General features: G+C 40.7%; 3 protein-coding genes across 4 annotated transcripts in view; 2 read left to right on the top strand and 1 right to left on the bottom strand.

The window, feature by feature from the left end:
- The window catches only part of abcf1 (ATP-binding cassette, sub-family F (GCN20), member 1), a 12,105-nt gene extending 11,509 nt beyond the window's left edge, over window positions 1-596 (top strand). The window contains 1 exon segment of the mRNA XM_035681030.1: window positions 131-596. Coding sequence (XP_035536923.1) covers window positions 131-317 — 187 coding nt within the window. The 3' untranslated portion in view covers window positions 318-596.
- Window positions 597-600: 4 nt separating this feature from the next.
- On the bottom strand, window positions 601-4,632 carry mrps18b (mitochondrial ribosomal protein S18B). The gene is made up of 7 exons (XM_035681220.1): window positions 4,505-4,632; window positions 3,557-3,725; window positions 2,929-3,026; window positions 2,755-2,823; window positions 1,481-1,547; window positions 1,342-1,401; window positions 601-891 (listed from the first exon to the last, which is right to left on the bottom strand). The coding sequence occupies exons 1-7, from the start codon at window positions 4,583-4,585 to the stop codon at window positions 695-697; spliced, it is 741 nt and encodes a 246-aa protein (XP_035537113.1). The 5' UTR covers window positions 4,586-4,632; the 3' UTR covers window positions 601-694.
- Window positions 4,633-5,078: 446 nt separating this feature from the next.
- On the top strand, window positions 5,079-16,243 carry ppp1r10 (protein phosphatase 1, regulatory subunit 10). 2 transcript variants are annotated; one of them, XM_035681203.1, is made up of 19 exons: window positions 5,079-5,137; window positions 5,309-5,595; window positions 8,864-8,985; window positions 9,095-9,181; window positions 10,090-10,225; window positions 10,322-10,373; window positions 10,461-10,550; window positions 10,925-11,053; window positions 11,145-11,250; window positions 11,384-11,487; window positions 11,591-11,718; window positions 12,015-12,171; window positions 12,284-12,427; window positions 12,530-12,776; window positions 12,949-13,024; window positions 13,425-13,643; window positions 13,796-13,925; window positions 14,032-14,397; window positions 14,791-16,243. In XM_035681203.1, the coding sequence occupies exons 3-19, from the start codon at window positions 8,879-8,881 to the stop codon at window positions 14,949-14,951; spliced, it is 2,439 nt and encodes an 812-aa protein (XP_035537096.1). In that variant the 5' UTR covers window positions 5,079-5,137; window positions 5,309-5,595; window positions 8,864-8,878; the 3' UTR covers window positions 14,952-16,243. The 2 variants fall into 2 exon arrangements, with proteins under 2 accessions (XP_035537096.1, XP_035537095.1); XM_035681202.1 differs by having other exon boundaries at window positions 5,080-5,137; window positions 8,877-8,985.
- Window positions 16,244-20,291: the final 4,048 nt, after the last annotated feature.

Raw genomic sequence — 20,291 nt, 5'->3', positions numbered from 1 at the left:
TGAGCTCCTTTGTCTTTGTCACTTGGAGTGAGCAGGATATAGTGAAAGTTATAGCAAATATGACAAAAAGTCACCTACTGCAGCTTTAACATCAGTGTACTGGTTGGGTCTTTTATTATGACTTATAACACACTTTCCCTTCTCATCCAGCTGTGATCATTGTGAGCCACGATGCCCGGCTCATCACAGAGACCCAGTGCAACCTGTCGGTGGTGGAGGACTGCACGGTCAACCAGATTGACGGAGACTTTGACGACTACAAGCGGGAGGTGCTGGAGTCCCTGGGAGAGACCATGGTCAACAAGGTCAACCCATGATCACACAGAGTCAGGAGGACACACTACTGCACATCACTGTGTCCCCCAATCATATGCTCCCTCATCTTCATCTGACCCGCTCAGCATGTCTCACACAATAACACTGATAACAATAAATGTTGGATTTGTTGGGTGGTAGGGGTATCTATTCCCTGCCTTCTGGACTCTAACAGGCTGGAGTTATTGATCCTATTATTACATTTCTATAAATATAGATGGAGGTAAAATGTCTCCAACAATGATCTACAACAGCGAAACAATAAAATAATTTTTTCATCATGTGTTTTATTGTGCAAGTTTTATTTTCATACCTGTAGGATGTGAAACCAGTGTGGAAACTCAGACATTGTACATATGTATATCACAGAGAGCTCCCTTCACTTTAAGTAAGCTCTGTATGTCTTCTTGACTTTAGCCACTTCCTTTTCATCAGGTGTTATTTCCCCGTACCATGTATACCAGGTGTTGCCAGAGATTAAGGACTGGGGAGGTGGTGTGGAGCCCACAGCATCATGGGAATTAGAGTAGTTCTCTCCTGAAAATTCCACATGTGGAATCTGAAAGGGGATTAAACCTGAAAGAGGACACAGTAAAGTGTTAATCAATATAATCAATTAATATCAATTTCACCATCTGATGACAAGTTTTAATACCTTCAATGGAGAAAACCCAGTCTGCCCTACCTCAACAAGCTGCTAACCACCTATAAGAATGTCAGCAGTGTGGCTTCCTATAGTACATTTTAGTGTCCCATGAGTCAGTGCTCTAACATAGTGGTTCCCAATCTATTCTGTAAGACATACCCAGTCTGATCAACTCAAGTACCCCTTCATCAACACCAACATTTTCATCTCACTTCATATACTGTACTATACAGCACTACAGTGACATTTACTGACATCTTTAAAATACTGTGTACTTAAAATGTTAGTTTCCAAAAGAACAAAAGAAATGCAGAGATAAAATGACAGTTTATAGTAAGGCACTCCATATTTCATATGAAATCTTGTTTTGTGTTACGTACCTTGATCATGTGCTGTCCTGATGGCCTCAGTTAGTTTCTTCTGCTGCTTCCTACATACACCTGGAGACAGTAGAACCATCACAATATGATCTCCCTGGTAATCAACCAGATTACATGTGCTCACTTTTCAACTTCTTACCAGTTTGAGTGGGATCGTACACCATCCCAGTGTGGGGACTGATGAACTGCTGCAACAATTTCACATTCTACAAGATAAGATATATTTGGTTAAGCGTACCATAGGAGAGGAAATGAGGCAAAATAAAGCTCTTCATGTTCAATCTAACTATGCTGATGCTTAATATGATGTGATATCACCCCAATTGAAACAATAACACAAGAAAGAAAACTAAATAATATTGACTGCAAACATCTCAGCATACTATGAAATCTATTATAGCATTCATACTAGTTTTTCAGGGTTTTGTGATTAATCTGCTTTAATAAGCCACTCCCCTTTTGTGTACAACTCCATCACTGACAATGATTACTGTTGTTGAACACATCTGATCTTGGTCTATTCTGAAAGGTAATGAGTGTACTATTCAACAGTGATGGAATAAGTGCTCAGAAGCTACATTAAGTAACTTTTAGAAAAATAATTGTCATATTTGCTGAAACCTTCACGGTAGTACATAAGACAGATCATTTGAAAAAAGTAAAAAGAACAGGTTCCTCTGGCTCCTCCTAGTGCTCCCAATAGCATTTGCAAGAATCTCCCAGACCTGAATGACTACAACCGATCAGAGCAAAGAAAGACAGGTGATTGTTGAGTCTCATTCACAGGGCGTCAAATACAGACGCTTTGGGACCCTGGTAAGGACTCAACAATCAACTATCTTCAAGCTTCTAACCCAAAGAGTCTTTCTATCTTTCTGGGTTCTGATTGGTTGTTTTTGTTCAGGCCCGGTAGATTCTTCCAAATGCCATTAGGAGCACTAGGAGGAGCTAGAGGAACCTGATTTTTTTTCACAGATTATCCGTCTCATGTACTACTGTCAGGGTATGGTGAAAGTTTCAGCAAAAACGTTTTATTTTTTAATTACCTTCTGCAGCTTTAAATATAGATATGTATATTGGTTCCAGTCCTGATTATGATGAAAAGCTTTTAACTGGACTGACACCTACATGTTTTGGCGAAAAACCTTTTATTAAACTTGTGCATTAAACAACTGTTTTTCTTGCTTATATTTGTTGTGGTCCTTGAATATTTTTTTTAATTTATAACAGTTAAGATGCACTCTAGTTTCTTTTGTTACTGGACCAACTTCACAGAAGCAGAATGGTTAGAATATAAAGCCTCAGACTCTTAGACATTTGTGGCAAAAAACTGATAACGTATAATGAAACACTACAGTGAACTGTAACTCAGTGTGTTTGATGCGCGGTGAGAGCTTCAGAGTGTCAACCCACCTGGTGGTGGATAATAACGTTTGGATCCCGACAAATTGGACAGGCATTTCCACATATCTTGTCTCCTCTCTACAAAAACAGTGTTTATGTTACTTTAAATGACAGATGTGATGCATGGAGCCAGTGTAAGGTGGATTTAAAAATAAAATAAAATAATTGAAATAGAAATTTTACAATGCAGGTCTTGCGTGTCTTCTGTGGGGGAATGCCTCCTTTGTGGTTCCTCCTGTAGCCTGCCCACACTGGATTGGTTCCATACCTTTCAATGTACTCTGTCAGGGGAAAGGAATGTACAGTAAAACCACATACAGAGGCTTACAATGACAATTAGATTAGATTAGATTAGATTTAACTTTATTGTCATTGCACAAAGTACAAGTACTAAGACGACAAAATGCAGTTTAGCATTCTAACCAGAAGTGCAAAGAACAGTACAGTGCAGAGTAATGTACATATTTAGAGTGACATTAAAAATAACAATATAGGTATATCTAAGAATATGCTAGCAAGATATATACATGAGCAGCATTAACAGAATGAACGGAGTGAAGTGAATATACTAAGATATATATACAGCTTGTGCAGCAGCAGAAACAGTCGAATTGCAAAAAGTATGAAAAAGTGTAATTAACAGTATTAGCAGTAATTATATAGTGCGGATGCAAGTACAAGTATTAAACTGGTTTATATACAGACAGCTAGATATTAATATACTATAGGTAGATATGTACAGTATAGGCAGAGGCAAGCGAATACACTATAGATATATACAGTAGGACAGTATTGATTTTCCTTTACGTACCTTCACTGTCCAGATAATCCCAGGGTCTGTCATAGTAGCGAGGGAGAGCCTCAGCAGCCTGGGCAGCCTCCTTTTCGTGGAGTGATGCTGCTTGGCAAAAAAAGTGACTTGGAGGTACAAACAGAGGGAGACCCGGGCATGTTCTCACAGGAAGCCTCTGCACACAGGACTTAAAGCAAAAGAAAAACACCTTCATATTTTGAAAAATAAACTTATTGAATTTCTTATTAATAATATTATAACAAAATATTACATACAAAATGACAATTTGCCATGTCAATTCTAGTGTTGCAGGCACTGTATAAAATGAATGTATAAGAAAAACGTACACTTATGTCTAAATAAAGTGTATTATAGTGTCCTGTCATTGTTGTTGTTTTTGTTGAAAAAAGGTATTTGATAGAACAACGTAAGTTTGTCATTGTATCTGATTTGTAATGAATAAAGACAAAACATTATTCATAATTGGTCCCCTGGCTGTGCCGTTTAAGCAAAATGTAATGGATGCGTGAAGCCTGTGATTACATTTATCAATTACGGTCAGTATAAACTTTCTATATAACAAAAAACAACAACATCAACAACAACAACAACAACAACAAATCTTCCAATAAGCCCATTGGCGTCAGTCTTTTAACATCCAGCATTCTCTAGTTCCAATAATGCCGTTAATTTACAGAATACAGTCAATAGCACACCTTACTGAGAAATAATACAATGTCCTGTGTCCTACCCAGTGTGTACCATTACCAATAACTTTCCAATTCAATTAAGTTCACGCAAGGATGAACGTTACATGACATTGTGTCGTTATTCTTGTCTAACTACCATTAACGTTAACTAGGTCCAACGTTTCTTCTGACTTCAACATATAAAAACCTTGGTGCAAACGAATCACGCAAATGAATCGGATGATTTGTATATCAAAAGCAAAATTAAGTATAATACCGGGTACTGTCGTAATGGATGTAAAATTGAAGGTGATAGACGGTACAAAACCCTCACGATGCCTCGGATGGAGGCAGCCATTTTTCTCTGTCACAGACTGGGGTTAGAGGTGAAAGGTTAAAGGGCTATATTGTAGCTGTGTTAAACGTAAAATCGTATTTCAAAATGTGACCAATAATGATTTACACTATGCATATCAGTTATATTTAATTGTGTTTATTTTAGTCGGTTGGTATAAATGATTGTTAAAATGTTGCGTTCTCTGACTGGCGCATGTGACCCTCACGGCCCGAGAAATCAGTCGCCATTTTGAAGAAATAATATTAACTAAATATATATATCAAATAATTAATCAAATCTAGCTAAATCAACAAAATGCGATGGTCTGCTTTATTGTCTTTTTAATTATACAAATACACAATATTTTTATGGGGAATCTAGCGAGTAATTCCATATAATAGTTTCCAAATTGTAAGATACGCCATTATGCCCTTGGCCAGGCAGAGAAGGTCGGTCATCCACCATTTTGTTTCACCGAAAACGTGAAAAACGTTGGCTGTGACGTAAAAAAACGTCACGTAGTATAAAACCTAAGTCCCTCCTCTTCGAGCTCATTCCTGGATTTGGTCAAAGGTAAGTGAAGTCAGAAAGACAGCAAGGCTTATTTTCAACATTTTGTCCGTTTTAAATGTGAAATACCTACTGAATGTATTCAAAAACCAACAAAGGACGTTGATATAGACGAAAGACGGCGAAATTTGTCAGTCTAAATTAAGTGTATGTTTTTTTTTGTGTGTTTTGCAGGTATGAATTTGCTTTGCCGAAGACTGACCCGTCGAGGACTTTGAACAACTCTACTCAAATTCATATTTTTTTCTTCAAGTAATGGACATTTGATTACTATTTTTGCCTCCAGTTTGTTCCTGAAGGAAGGCTAGCCTTTAGCTATCACAGCCCCACCCATAAGAAGTCTTTCAGTTGATATTAAAACCATGAAGGTTGACGATGTAAAATTGATGAAATAAGAGATATAAGTGCCTGAAAAGCACACTCTATTATACCCGAGACGCTGAGGATCTATAGTATCAATAGTAAGTTGATTTTGAAGTTAAATTGAATCGAAAGCAATTAAATGAAAATAGTCGTAGACAATAGGCTAGCTAGCGGTAGCTGCCTAGCAGGCACCGTAAGTTAGCTTGGTTCTTAGTAAATAATTTGAATATAGACTATAGTATGAGCTCACACAGGAAAGTGGACGGATGCACAAGGCTCCGTTTCTTTGTGTGTGAGACGGAATGGACGAATTGTACAAATAAAAACTTAATATAGCCAGTAAATTCGTAAAATAACCATAAGCAATCTATTCATAAAGATTGCCGTAGGCATAAGAAGCTCTATTCCAGCTCATGAAGTCGGACTTTTTGCCTGCCAGATTTGCTGTGTAGGGGCTGCTCCACGGAACGAACACCCACCGCAATCTATACATAAAGATTGCGTTAGTTTAAGGATTGTGGACATACTTTATGAAGCACTGTTGTGTGTTGAAATGTCGATAATTATAGCACTTCCCGAAAGCCCGCATCATGTACTCGGCAATCTGTGGATAAAGATTGCAGGATGACTCAAGCGAAGTGGTCTTTCGAAGCACTAACAGTCGGGATTAACAAATATGGCGGATTGTTTGTGGTTTGCCTTTCGTCCTCGGGACAGCTCCGGGGGCTAGCCGCGTTCTCGGAGCTACATTTGGGAGTGTTTTTTGTTTGTTTTTGTTGTTTTTTTAAAACAAAACTGAAATGCAGAACAGGTGGTGCCCCAACGGCACTGTCTGAGTGCCGTATGGGTTCGCTATGTAGCCATGTTATTTTACCAAGCAGTACGGTCTTTGCTAAGAGAGCAATTGTTAGTTGTGTAGGGGTTTGGTTTGCCGTCGTCGAAGTGGTTAATGGAGGGAGGGCTCTGATAAGCAGCCAGCTTCCAGCTCCCTCCCCTTTGTCAAGCAGCTTAGCCGCAGGAGCAGGCATGTTCTCAGCTATGACAGATGTCAGGTTAAGCGCAAGCCATTTATAGGCTGCGTGTACTGCCCTTATATAACCGAGGGCGTTTTACTTTTTTTGATTCATTCGCTTTCTCAGTGATGAATATACGCCGTTGCCTTACTCATACTCATGTTGCGCAACCGTTATTAACATTACGGTAATTAGTTTTTGTAGAGGGCTTGGTCATTGAGTTTTGTTTTGCCATAATGTACCAGCAATATATATATACACCACAGTATTACTATGCACAAATAATGAATCAGGAGCCAGGGCCTTGTTTAATACTGATTTTGTGTATATGTGTAACAATTGTGACATTTACAGGAATTGGGTTATTTGCAGTGTTGTGGAGGTCTGAGACTATATAAAACTTCTACTACAACAGTTACACGGGTAAGATCTAACTGATTCCTCACGTCATGACTTTTCCAGTGAATTGATTTCCGCCAGAATTGCAGGTTTTGTACACCAATTGGCACAAAAGCTTCATTATAAGACGCATAAACACGGAGAAACAAGTGCATGTTTACAAGACTCAGTCCAAGCAGTTACATCATGAACCACTTGGGGGTTCATTCATAAGGCTGTCTGTCATTACAATTTTTCCAATCCATAAAAGTGAAGAGATTTATAAAGGCACGTTGACTTAGTGTTGGCTGTCTTTGTTTGGATTACATCAGACTTTTCAAAGATAAGTACTTGTAGAGATTATAAATCATCATTCATGTTTTATAGTTAGGTTAATGTGTGACAGGTCAGCCCATTGTCATGTGATGCTGCACTAACAATTGTAATGATCTGTAATGCATTTCTCTATTGTGCAACAACACAGACAACATAGTGCCAGTGTTTAAACTAACCAGTAGGTGGCAGTAAGTGGCCTGACTTGTACCCTCTGGCTGGAAGTGTTGACAGTGATGTCATTAACAGCACTGTAGTCCGACAAAGGGATGCCTTCAGTCAGATAATCCCATTTGAACAGACACAGATGAGCATTTAACAGACTAATTCTACAGTTTTCAAGCATTTCATACTTCATACAGTTACCTTCGGTCACATTTTAATTTGTTATATAATCTGAATTTGTACCATTCATCTTCTCATCATATTAATTAGTGAAAGTAGTTTTTTTGATGTTTGTTTCCATCCTCTTGTTTGAGTTACACAAATGTGAATGATTGTGATAGACGTGTGCTATTAAAAAGTGTATAAATCATTATTAGTAACATTTCTTGCAAAAATTCTTCTCTTTTTATACTTTTATCCTAACAAAACTTTGACCTTTCACCCTGTTTTGTGTTTGATACATGTAATACCTTTATTTGTAAAGAAATAAAGATAGTTATAAATATTTTATACATTTTAATAGTTAAGTTTGATATGATTAGGGAAACAGGTAAATAAAAAAAAGTTATGTTGTATGTTATGTTTTTACGTCAGTTTTATAAACATGCAGTTTTGTTAACTGGAATAAACAGCGTTGCCTCACACACAATAATGAACATGCTAACTATACTACTATATGTCCTGTCCCGCGAATAAAAATCCCAGAGAGGAAACACTCTGGTGCTGAGGAATACGTTGCAGCGTCCTGCTGTCCCCATGAACCACTCCAAACATGTCAAGTATGAGGCAGCATGTGGAACCATCGTGCACTGTGGATGTCTGACTGCCAGAGCAACAGTACTGTGTGGCTGGAAGAAAATGCTGCTGCCTGTACTTTTAGTGACTTGTATGTGACCATGTGAGCCAGATCATCAGTGTAGATAGTGTTCTACCGTAGCCTGATATTCAAATCATTTGCAGTAGTAGTAGTATCATTAGTAGGTCGGAGTGGTCTGCTCCTCAATCACTGCTTTGTGAGTTGGTTTGTAACTAGGGCTGTTTGGCAGCTTGATGAACGTGCTGCTGCTTGGACTCTTGTTTGTGTTGATGTGTTTGGGTGTTGTGCATCGGTTCTTTGGACCTTGTTGTTGATGGGAGCTTTGGTACAGACAGGTTGGTGTTCACTTGATCACTGTAGTGAGATGATTCAGAGTGTAATGTGCACTGTGTTTATTCGTGAGTTGAATACGACTGCGGTGACCTTGTTGGCCTGTTTCGGTCTTGATGCAAATCCTTGACGGGACTTGTTTGAACCAAACCACGTTTATTGAGTCCCTGTGTGGAAATACTGTAGCATGGAGCACCCTTTCTGCCTGGCAGGCAAACAGTCCTCAGTAATCAGCACTTAAATGCCTTTTAGCACAGATAAACAATTGTCTGTACCTATCAGAAAATATAATGCATCCTTTCCTTTTGGAATGTGTATTAATTGTTTAAGGTGTGTGTTTCAGATATGGCAGGGGGACCGGTGGACCCCAGAGAAGTTTTGAAGGGTGTAGAGGCTCTGTTGGGAAAAGATGGAGAGCTCCGTAGCCTGGAGGGAGTCCCAAAAGTGTTCAGGTGAGGAACTGAAGTTAGACATGACACGTGTCTGTGCTTTTAAGTGTCTATCTTAAATATCTTCTTACAATAGGGCATACCTTAACACCTTTGCTCCTTTTCAATGCAGCCTGATGAAAGCCTCTACCAAGATGGTCAGTAGATGTATGTACCTGAACATCCTGCTGCAGACGAAATCCCACGATGTTCTTAACAGGTAGGCCTGACTTTAAGGTGTCTGCCAGGTCTTAAAAAGCCTAAGACTAGACTTTAAAAGGTCTTAAATATGATTTGACAGCTGCAAAATTGATTAATTAGTTAATTAAATTAATGTTATTTGTATAAAGTTGCATTATCAAAAAATGTTTTTGGGGAAAATATGTATTGGTCATGCCATTGACCATACAACTACAAAACAAACCAACGTAGGATCAATACAGATTTTCCTTCATATCCTTCTCACTTTTTTGAAAAGTAAAATAGGTTCTAAATTGCATTCATAACGGGTTAACTCTCTAGTTTCCGTTTTGTTACGCCTGTCATGCATGAAATGGACTGGTCTTAATGTAATGAAGGCGTGCATTGATGCAAAAAAATTATAATAGTCTATAATTCCCCTTTAAGGACCCGAACAAAACATTCTTGCAAATGCCATTAGGAGCACTAGGAGGAGCCAGAGGAACCTGATTTTTATCTGTTCTCTGTCTCGTGTACTACTGTCAGGATACAGTGAAAGTTTCCGCAAATTTGACAAAAGTTATTTTGTGAAAGTTACGTACTGCAGCTTTACATGAACAAAATGACACATGAGTGCATAAGCTAACTTTAAGTAAGTAGGCTGGAACCATGGCACATTTATACATAAATTTTCCTCACACACGTTTGTTTGTTCTTGTGATACAGTTTCACATAATGGTAGCTTTTTATGCATTCAATAATTCAAAGTTCACTAGTTCAGAGAATGTTGTTTTTATGAAGTTTGTTACAACAAGTCAATTTCTCACAATTTGAAGCTCCCCGTGGTGTAAAGAAAAACAGTTGGACGATGTCAACTTCATATATTGTTTCCATTCATATAATAGTACATGTTTATATTATAAATCAATTGTTCCCTCCTTCATCCAGGTTTATCAGAGTTGGTGGCTACAGGATGCTCAACTCCTGGCTCACCTACTCCAAAACCACCAACAACACCCCCCTGCTGCAGCTCATCCTGCTCACACTACAGAAGCTGCCTCTCAAAGTGGACCACCTCAAACAGGTACAGTTTACCTTCAGTATATCTACCAGAACACTCCTCCTCCAGTACGCCAAACAACAGCTGTCACATCTAACCACTGTTTCCATCTTCTCCCAGAACAACACAGCCAAGCTGGTGAAGCAGTTGAGTAAGAGTGCAGACACTGAAGGTCAGTTGGCTTGTCATTAAAAATCCCAGCCCTTTTTTAGAGACAGCAGTGTGTATCTCACTGAAATTCTTGTCTTTTTATTTTTAGACCTGAGGAAGTTGGCATCTGTGCTCGTAGATGGCTGGATGGCTACGATCCGCTCACAGAGTGTGTCGAGCAGCGGCAACTCTCCTGCCGGTACAGACCTATCATTTCACCTTTTCACTGTCTGTGTCCGCTTTACAATGACCAAGTTTATATGCACAAAACATTGTGGTTTTGCACTTATTCTGAATAAGACAATATTCTTACTAAGCTTTTAACATTGCTAATGAAAATTTATATTCCACTTATATTCCCGTGTAAGTGTTAATTAATTAATACTGTATGTCCAAACTGCAGTCATGTTTCTCCCATGTTGGAACAGCTAGGGCTTAATACCCAGACAGAATATGCTGTTATACCCTTATCAAATGAGGAATATTGACATATTCGGAATAATAATGAGAAATTAGTGTGCATGTAAATGCTCCTTGCAGCAGTTTGTAACACACTGTGTGTTTATCTTCTAGATAAGAAAAAGAAGAAAGAGGAGTGCAAGGTGCCGATGCGGGATGTGAAGGAAAAGACTGGAGAGGAGGAAAAGAAGAAGGAAAAACCTAAAGCTCATGCACCCAGCCATGCAAAGATTCGCTCCATAGGTAAGCCGATGAGCAGTGGCGTAGTTGGCCCTGTACGATGGATTTTAAAAAGCTCTAAATGAGATAAAAATCTCTCTTTTGTGTTGTGCAGGATTAGAGATTGACACCCCCAACCCGGCTCCTGCGAAGAAGACGCCCGCAGCCCCGCAGCTGGGCGACAAATACAACATCAAGCCCCCAGTCCTCAAGAGACCATGGTATTGCATCCTCTGCCTGTCAACTGTCCATATCTGTTAGCACAGCACCATCTCGTGGTGTGTTCATGCAACTGCCTCACACGTTGCTGCCTTCAGGTGGTTGATGATAGTTTTCTTTTCTGTCCTTCAACAGCTCTGGTCCATTTGACGCGCCACCTCTGGAGAAAAAATACAAACCTCTAAATACCCCTTCTAACTCTGCCAAAGAGATCAAAGTCAAGATCATTCCAGCACAACGTAAGTTCAAACATATAGAAAGGCAAAATCAGCCTGGAGCTATATCTTCAAGAGACCATAGCGATGGTAAACTGAGCTGTTGTCTCTTGTGTCCTCACTGCAGCGATGGAGTGCACAGGGTTCCTAGATGCTCTGAATTCTGCCCCAGTGCCCGGGATCAAGATCAAAAAGAAGAAACCTGGTTCTACTACTACAACCAGTACCAAGGCTGTATCCCCCACGTCTAACAAGGTACTGACTCATCTCACGTTAGTATCAGTGTGTTCTATGGCCACTGTGTCCAAAACATCCACAGAATATTTTCAATTTTGTGCCTTTGTGTTCAGATTTTGTGTTGAATTTGAACCAAGCATGCAAATTAGTGAGGAAATGGCTGAATCACAGTCTGTCTCCTAATGCTTTTGAAATATTAGGAACTGTTAGCTGTCAGCATATTTGTCTTTTTACACGCAAATAAAAGAATAATAAGAATGTAAAAGTTGCGTGTTAAACCCGTCATCTAACTCTTTTTCTTTTTCTGTCCTCAGCCAAGTCCATTTGACAGCAAACCGTCTACGTATTCTTCATCTTCTGCTAAACCATCATCACCAGAAACTGCTTCTGCCACTCCTGCTGACGAAAACCAGGATACAGAGCAGCCTGGGACCCCTATTCCCACTGAGGACCCAGAGGCCTCTGACAACGGTAAGGTCCTCAAAAACTCACTCAAATACATTTTGATATTTTACCATCTTATGCTTTACGTGTTCTCAGCCTCCTAACATATGTCCTTCTCATTGTCTCTTGTTGTCTCCAGGCGAGAAGCCTAATGCTCTGGCAGAACCACGCGGGGAAGAAGAAAGCTTGACCAAGAAGGGCAAGAAGAAGAAGAGCGTTCACTGGGCGGAGGAGGAGCAGCTCAAACACTACTTCTACTTTGACCTGGATGAGACAGAGAGAGGTAAGGCATGGGTGTACTGTTCTCAGACACCAGTGGGTCTGTATCCAACAAGAAATATATATTACTAATGATGTTGTTTACACTTATAATTACTGTCCACAGTCAACGTCAACAAGATCAAGGACTTCGGCGAGGCTGCCAAACGAGAGCTGATGATGGACAGGCAGACGTTTGAGATGGCCCGCCGGCTCTCCCATGACACCATGGAAGAGAGGGTACCCTGGACACCCCCGAGGCCCCTGATGCTGACCGGCAGCCTGGTTGCCCCTGGGGCCAACAGCACAGAGAAACTCACCCAGAGGGACCGTGAGATGGGCATCCTGCAAGAGATCTTCCTCAGCAAAGAAAGGTAGGACTGCTGTATGTGTGGTAGTTTCCAGATTCAAACATATGCGCTATAAATGCTAAAAAGCGAAGACCGCGTTCTTGAGATATCCAAATGGACACTTTTTATATGTCTAACTTCTGAGGGTGACGGGCTGCAATGTGTGTTAATGGTTTCTATCCTTCCTTATCACTAGTGTGCCCGACAGTCCACATGAACCAGACCCAGAGCCTTATGAACCGATGCCTCCCCGTCTCATCCCCCTGGATGAGGTTAGTACAACCAAACACACTCTGTCTCTCACGTCTCTTTCTCTTCTTAAACACATTCCACACATGTTTATACCATGTTGATTAATTAATTAGTTTAGTTACTATGACATTAATTGCCAGTTGTTTTGATAATTGATTAATAGTTTTAAGTATTTTTTTAAGACACAAGACCTATATAACGAAATATTATTTGATTTGATTTTTGGGTTGTAAAAACAAGACATTTAAGGATGTCACCTTGGGCTTTAGGCTTTTACTTTTCACAATTTTCTGACATTTTCTGGACCAAACAGTCGATTAATGGAGAAAATGATCCACAGATAGATCAATAATGAAACAAACCATTAGTTTGCAGCCCTAATACCTTCCCCACTAAACCCTTACTCTTCTCCCCCTGCAGGACTCCTCAGCGATGGACGACGGCTACGGTGAACCCATGGACACCACGTCACAGCAGGGCTCCGCCTTGAACCAGAACGAGAGCTCCAAGCTGCCACCCGTCTTGGCCAACCTCATGGTCAATCTGAGCAACACCTCCCGCAGCCCGCAAGCCACAAACACCGTCAACAACCCCGTGGCTCCCACCGTCAATGTGCAGGAGCTGCTCTCGTCTATCATGGTAAGTATATGATAACACAGTCAGATAGTCAGCAGGAGAAACTTTTTATCCATTTTGTTTCTGGATCAAACGCACTAATTAAAGCACACCCAACACACGAGACTTAAATATCAGTGTAAATATGTGTAGCTAATAACACCTGTTTGTATCAGGGTGCTTCTGGGAACCAGTCTACTGAGGACCTGATCAAGCAGCCTGACTTCTCAGACAAGATTAAACAGCTACTGGGCTCCCTGCAGCAGAACCAGAACCAGAACCAGAACCAGGGTGGACCTCCACCAGGTAAACCCCATCTCTTATTTCATTGTTGAGCTCCATCTGTCCTCCTGCAGTTGCAGTACCTGTCCTGGTCCTTCTGTCTCTCATCCCTGTTTCTCTCTCTATCCAGTCAACCAGGGTTTGCTGGGCCACGGGCCGGGGATGAACAACATGAACAATATGAACATGCACATGCAGATTCCCATGAACGGTGGCTACCCGCCCAACAACCCGCAGGGTGGGCCTCGCTTCAATCACCCCCCGCCCCCCCACAACCACGGACCACCTTTCAATGCCGGCGGAGGCCCACGCATGATGGGGCCTCCACCAGGCCAGGGCCGGGGAGACAACGGCAACTACTGGGGAGATGACTCCATGAGAGGAGGGCCCCACAGAGGGGGCCACTTCCACCGAGGAGGTCGGGGCCGAGGAGGAGAGCCGGGCTTCAGGGGACGAGGACGAGGAGGGCCCAGAGGAGGACACAACAACATGAATGGTAAGTGGGACATAAGGCTTGGGTAATAATCTCTATTCTCAAATATTAGTCTCAATAAAAAGTGTGTAAAGGTGGAATGATCTAAGCAAGATGCCTCACTCCTTAGATACTTCCATTATCAGATCCAGAAAAATCATGTGTTTCATTCTTTTTTACCACTTGGGCAAGTGAGTTGTTAGATTTCCTAGCCTGAAGTGGCAAGTGGTGAAGAAAGTGCTGAGTTTTATTGACAGTAGTCATCAAGTCAGACAGTCATCAAAAGTACAAGCGACTGAAAATAATGAATAATTAAGCCTCTAATATAAGTCTGCAATGGTAAATAAAGGGACCGGGTGAAGACAGGAGATCATGTGAACTGTGTGTGACATTAATTCTGTTGTTTCCTACCATCAGACATGTCCAAGAGGCCTGTGTGTCGTCACTTCATGATGAAGGGAAGCTGTAGGTACGAGAGCAACTGTGCCTTCTACCACCCTGGGGTAAACGGACCACCACTGCCCCCCAACCACCCTGCTAACAACCAACACAACCAGCACCAACAGCACGGACACTAGGCGGCACTGCTGCCAGCCTGGGAACAACTCTTGATAACTGTTGGCCGCTGGAAGAGCCACTCTCTGTGATCAAATCACTGCAGGGGTTTTAAGACACAAATAGAACAAGTATGAAGTTGTGTCCTACACTCTGCTGTGTCTGTGAAGTCGCTCTGTAGGCGACCAACCTGCAGCAGTGGGATCTGCCTCCCATGAGAGAGGGAGAGCAAAGAGAGAGTAAACTGAGGGACTCTAAGATGATCACCGATGGGACTTAGTGTTTTTATAGTGATCATTTTTTAACAGTGAGACTGACACAAGCCACCACACTTGACCACTATGTCTGAGCTGCTGCGGCCAGCTGCCTATCTGCTCCGTCACTTTCCACGCCATCAACATGGTCGACCAAACGGAAGTCTCCTCCTCAGCAGAAAGCTTTCCACACGACTGAATTCCCTTCTTATTGTGGCTGTTGTAACTGTATAACTACATGTGATATTGCTTTAATATTCCTAGTTTTTTTACGTCATCAGTCAGGTTTGTACACAAGGGTCAGAAATCTTTTTCCTTACATGATTTTTTATGTAAGACAAAAATTTAGGAAGCACTTTATAAAGGCCAACAAAATTAAACCACAGCTATGATTTATTGAAACTGGGCCTGAAGAAGAATCGTATAGTATTTAAACTGCTTTATTTGGCCCAGCCCTGGAAAAAAATATAAATTAACTCTGCTGACCTGATGAGAAAGGCCTTTTTTTTTTCTTTCCTTAGAGCAACTGGTATTGACTGTGAAGAAGCACCCAGCAATGTGTGTTCTATGTAAGCTTTCCGTCTGTACACTCTGACTCAGCAGCTCACAGTCAGACTGTCAGCTCGACGTATGCGTGGCATGGCAGTCAGACACGCTACGGTCCTGTCAGAGGAGCAGCTTCTCCCTGATCTCAAAGCTGCTGCCTGTGTGGAACCCAGGAAGGGTTTAAAATGTCAGTGTTAAGGAGTCAGAAGAATGATGAACTGCTCTGTGGGTCAGATATATTGAGTGTTTTCTGTGAAAACAGTGACCCTTGCGTCTCTTGTGGGACTGTTAGAATGTAAAGTTTTTTGTTGCTTCCTCCACCCTCCAATGTTTTTTATTTTATTTTGATACAATCTTGACCGTTGGTCCCTTTTTAAGACGGGTTCAGGTTTTGTCAGTATGAAATGTTGGTATTCATGTGTTTGTACGAATACAGAATACACATTCATACACATGTCATATTTTCAGTTGAATTCTTTTGTACACAGTGTATTAAATAAATGTCTGAATATAGATGGTGCTGTGTTTTATTTGAGAGTGGTACTGCAGAGAACAACAAGCAGTTTGGATGAAATGGAAACAGTATGCAAATATTAACTACAGGGGATAGGGACATTATGCAAAAACATTTACAACATGCAGTAGGATAGGTTCAGATATGTTCAGATCTATCTTTTCCAGGTTGGCTGCGGGGTCTAATAAAGTCTTAAATCCAAAATATGTGAATTTAGGCCTTAAAATGTATTAAGTGGGGAACTCTGGTAGCTCACCTGGTAGGTGTCATTCCCTGTTCCTCTTTAGCTCTCTCTATTCATTAAATGCTATAATAAGATCAGTGAAAAAATCAGGTTCATCTGGCTCCTGCTAGTGCTGTAATGACTCCTCTGGACCTGAACCAAAACAACCAATCAGAGCTGAGAAAGATGAAAGAAAGAAGGGTTGGTGGCTTGAAGATTTGGGACCCAATCAAGCTTTCTCGTATTCTTGTGGATTCTTACAAATGCCATTAGGAGCACTAGGAGGAGCCAGAGGAACCTGATTTATTTTTTTTTTTGCAGGAACGCCCTGCACTCACACGTTATATGTCACATTCTTACACATTCATACCTGGAAGCTTTCCAGTACTACCACAGTCTAATGTGCTGTCACTGAGCAGCTCCACTGGAGTAGTTGGTGAGAGCCTTGCTTAAGGGCACCTCAGTAGTGAGGGAGAGGCAAGCACTGCTTCTTTACATTCCCCAACCAGATTTATCCTCCCGGTCTCGGGATTGAACCGATGACCGTGCTCTAACCTTTAGGCCACCGCTGCTGATTTATCATGACAAAACAAAAACCATTTTCAGCCAGTACCGATTTATATATATATATACCGATATATTTTTGCCAGCATGGATGTGAAATAAGTCTCAAATTGCATTCATAATGATCTTAAACAAATCTTAAATACAACCTGTTGCAACCATGCATTACAAAAGTGAAGCCAGGGATGTAATTGGGTGGTTGATTTTAAAACGGTATGGGGGTGACAACAAAAGTAAGGTGGTAACTATATCTTTATAGGTAACTGTAATCTGTACTACTGTCAGGATATATTGAACATTTCAACAAATATGACTAAATTTATTTTTATAAAAGTTACTATAGCTTTAGAGTTAGGTTTAGATTTAGTTTAATGTTACATGAATAATAAATTAATTCAAAACCCCAACAAGGAACTTTTGTGTTGATTCTGGTGGCCCCTGCTGACAAAAGCGGTAGAGTTTCCACCACCTTAATGTCTGACTCTGTGGCAGGTATTAAGAATAACCATATAGAAATAGCCAATCTTCTCTCTGATGGTCTTGTTGGTTTACTTTTTTAACTTTTTATTATATTGCTGAAACTTTTACTATATTCGAAAAAAAGAAGAAAGACACTGTGTTGGTGGCTTTAAGATAGTTGATTGTTGAATCTCATTCCCAGTGTCAGTACTGGATAACCTGGGAATGAGACTTAACCATCAACTAAATTTCTTGCCTCTGATTGGTTGTTTTTATTCAGGCCTGGTGGATTCTTGCAAATACCATTAGGAGCACTAGAAAAATAAACTATAAAAATGACCTGTTTCATAACCAGTTAAAAACTCCTTGTAGTACATTTAAATGATAAAATTGTTGAATATGGCCATTTTTTAATATCAAGAGATTCCATGCAAATACGTGTTTCCACTGGCTTTTAAAACTATAAGTTAATGCATCAATCAATGTCTCCACACCAATCATTTTGGCAGCATTCTTTTTTCTTTCTTTTTAGCACAAAGAAATATATTTGATGCTCTATCACAAGGCAGAAATGAAAGGTTCAAAAGAGAAAGGTGATCTAAGGTGAAGCAGTGAATAGACTGTTGAGTTACAACAGTGTGTTGGTATTTCTCAGCACTATCTGAGGTAAGTTCTGGTGTTCATGAGCTGCTGCATTGTGCCTCCCTTCCAACCAGGAAGTTGCATCCTATTCAAGACTAATGGGGTGTGTGGAAAGATTCAGATCCGTGTTATCAGGGCGGGGCTGAGTGCAGCTGGTGAATGTGAAGTGTTAATAGGAGTGGCCTTTGACCTTGCCCTTTAATTCAAATATTGACTCTGGTGCTGTGACAACACACAGTGACGGTGAAAAAGAGACAAGGAGTGAAAGCTGGTATGGCGAGGAGGGGGGGGAGGGGGGGTTAAGGACACCTCAGCACTAAAACTGCTACTACATCCTGGTTACGAGCCAACATCTCAACACACAGCATCGAAAACAATTATTTTTTTAGTACTATGGTATATTTGGTTTGGAAGAATGCATTGAGGGTTATACAGAAAACTGTATGGGTATGAGCACACAGCTTTACAGCGGAATAAAATTAAATTAAAAAATGAGGTAAAATGTCATCAAACAAAAATCCAAGGAAGATCCAGGTCATTTAAAAGTCACAAAGGCATATAAGATCAGGAAACAGGACAAACCTTCAGCAGTATCTCCATTTGACTGAATGGTGTAGGCATAAGAAACATGGTAAATGGAAATGTACTTGTACTACTCAAAGCGCTTTTACACTACACACCACATTCGCCCTTTCACACACCAATGAAACAGCATCGGTAGCAGTTTGGGGTCGCAGTTTGATAACCCGCTTTGCCATTAACAGTATACAGTAGGTCCTCTTACTGGATTTCTTCCAGGAGCTTTCAGCCACATCTCGCAGTCTTCATCAACGGATGCAGTTTACTCAGTTGTCATGGAAATGGTTCAGTTTGTCAACTTGAGTACTGAACTTCAATTACATTATAACAGTTGGTTTTATGTAGTGGTGGGACCAAGTCATTGTTTTGCAAGTCACAAGTAAGTCTCAAGTCCAAAGTCAAGACAGACAAGTCCAGAGTCCTAAACTTTGAACTCTGAGTCCTAAACAAAAAATAATGAATTCTTCGCCAGACATAATTCCATTTTAAACCTGCAGGTCATTTTTATACAAATATGTTTTTGTCATACTTGCTGAAACTCTTACTTTATCCTGACAGTAGTACATGATACAGATAATCTTTCTCCCCTCCAATTGGTTATTTTCTTTCAGGCCCGGTGGATTCTTCTAAGTGCCATTAGGAGCACTAGGAGGATTTTTTCACTGTATGGCTGTCAGAACACAGTGAAAGTTTCAGCAATAATGACAAAAAGGTATTTTTATAAAAATGACTTACTGCAGCTTTAAGAACAGATGAAACAAAGGTGCGTAGTAACCTAATGTTAGTTCTTCATGGTTCTCTCCTGCAACTTGACTGGATGTTGTCGAATTGGTTCAAACAAAGTGGATCTGAGGAATTAAGTGTTGACTTGGTACTAACAAATGACTGAAATCGGATTCAGGAAATTAATGATTTGTGGCGCACTTTTTAAATGACATGCTTTTTCATCTTTGGCCTTGGAGGTAGGTATTCAAGTCAAAACGCTCCAGTCTAAGTCACTGATGTTAAAATCAAGGTCGAGGTATCAAGCCAAGCCTAAAGTCATAAAATTTCAAGTCTCCTTTGGTGTCCCCATGTTAAAAAAAACACAGCTTAATTGCACTCTTGGAGGTGCCCTGGTAGATCACTTGGTAGAACTGGCGACCCTTGTACTAAGACTGAGCCGCCATGGGTTCGACTCCAATCTGTGGCCCTTTGCTGCGTGTCAACCCCTTGCTTTCCCCTTTCCTGTCTGTCCTGTCGAATAAAGGCAATATATAAATTAAGGCTGCAAGCAGCGATGAACGGGCCCTCGCACTCCACGCAACTCGGGGTGTGCTGCAGCCGCATCATGTGCTGTCGTAACACATGCGGACCACAACACGTGCAGACCACAACATGAAAATTTCACATAAATCTGATCAAAATCGCTTGCTGTTGCCAGTAGGTGGCACTATCACTATATCTGAATATTGTCATGTAGACATGTTCAGGGCGGGACTCTTATCAAACGTGAAGTTTCATTGAGATTGGACCATGTACACTGAAGTTATGAGGACGTGTTCAGGGTGGGACTGTTACAGAATATGTGAAGTTTAGTGTA

This window comes from Morone saxatilis, unplaced genomic scaffold, assembly GCF_004916995.1.
Source record: "Morone saxatilis isolate NCDOM2014 unplaced genomic scaffold, NCSU_SB_2.0 Contig9, whole genome shotgun sequence".
NCBI lineage: Eukaryota > Metazoa > Chordata > Actinopteri > Moronidae > Morone > Morone saxatilis.
This window is presented reverse-complemented; position numbering and strand designations above follow the sequence as displayed.

Coding starts and splice junctions, on each gene's coding strand:
- ppp1r10 (XM_035681203.1), top strand. CDS start 8,879: ATGGCAGGGGGACCGGTGGACCCCAGAGAAGTTTTGAAGGGTGTAGAG. Junction 10,226..10,321: donor AAGTGGACCACCTCAAACAG/GTACAGTTTACC, acceptor ATCTTCTCCCAG/AACAACACAGCCAAGCTGGT. Junction 12,777..12,948: donor ATCTTCCTCAGCAAAGAAAG/GTAGGACTGCTG, acceptor CCTTATCACTAG/TGTGCCCGACAGTCCACATG.
- mrps18b (XM_035681220.1), bottom strand. CDS start 4,585: ATGGCTGCCTCCATCCGAGGCATCGTGAGGGTTTTGTACCGTCTATCA. Junction 2,824..2,928: donor AGACACGCAAGACCTGCATT/GTAAAATTTCTA, acceptor CTGTTTTTGTAG/AGAGGAGACAAGATATGTGG. Junction 892..1,341: donor CAGGACAGCACATGATCAAG/GTACGTAACACA, acceptor GTCCTCTTTCAG/GTTTAATCCCCTTTCAGATT.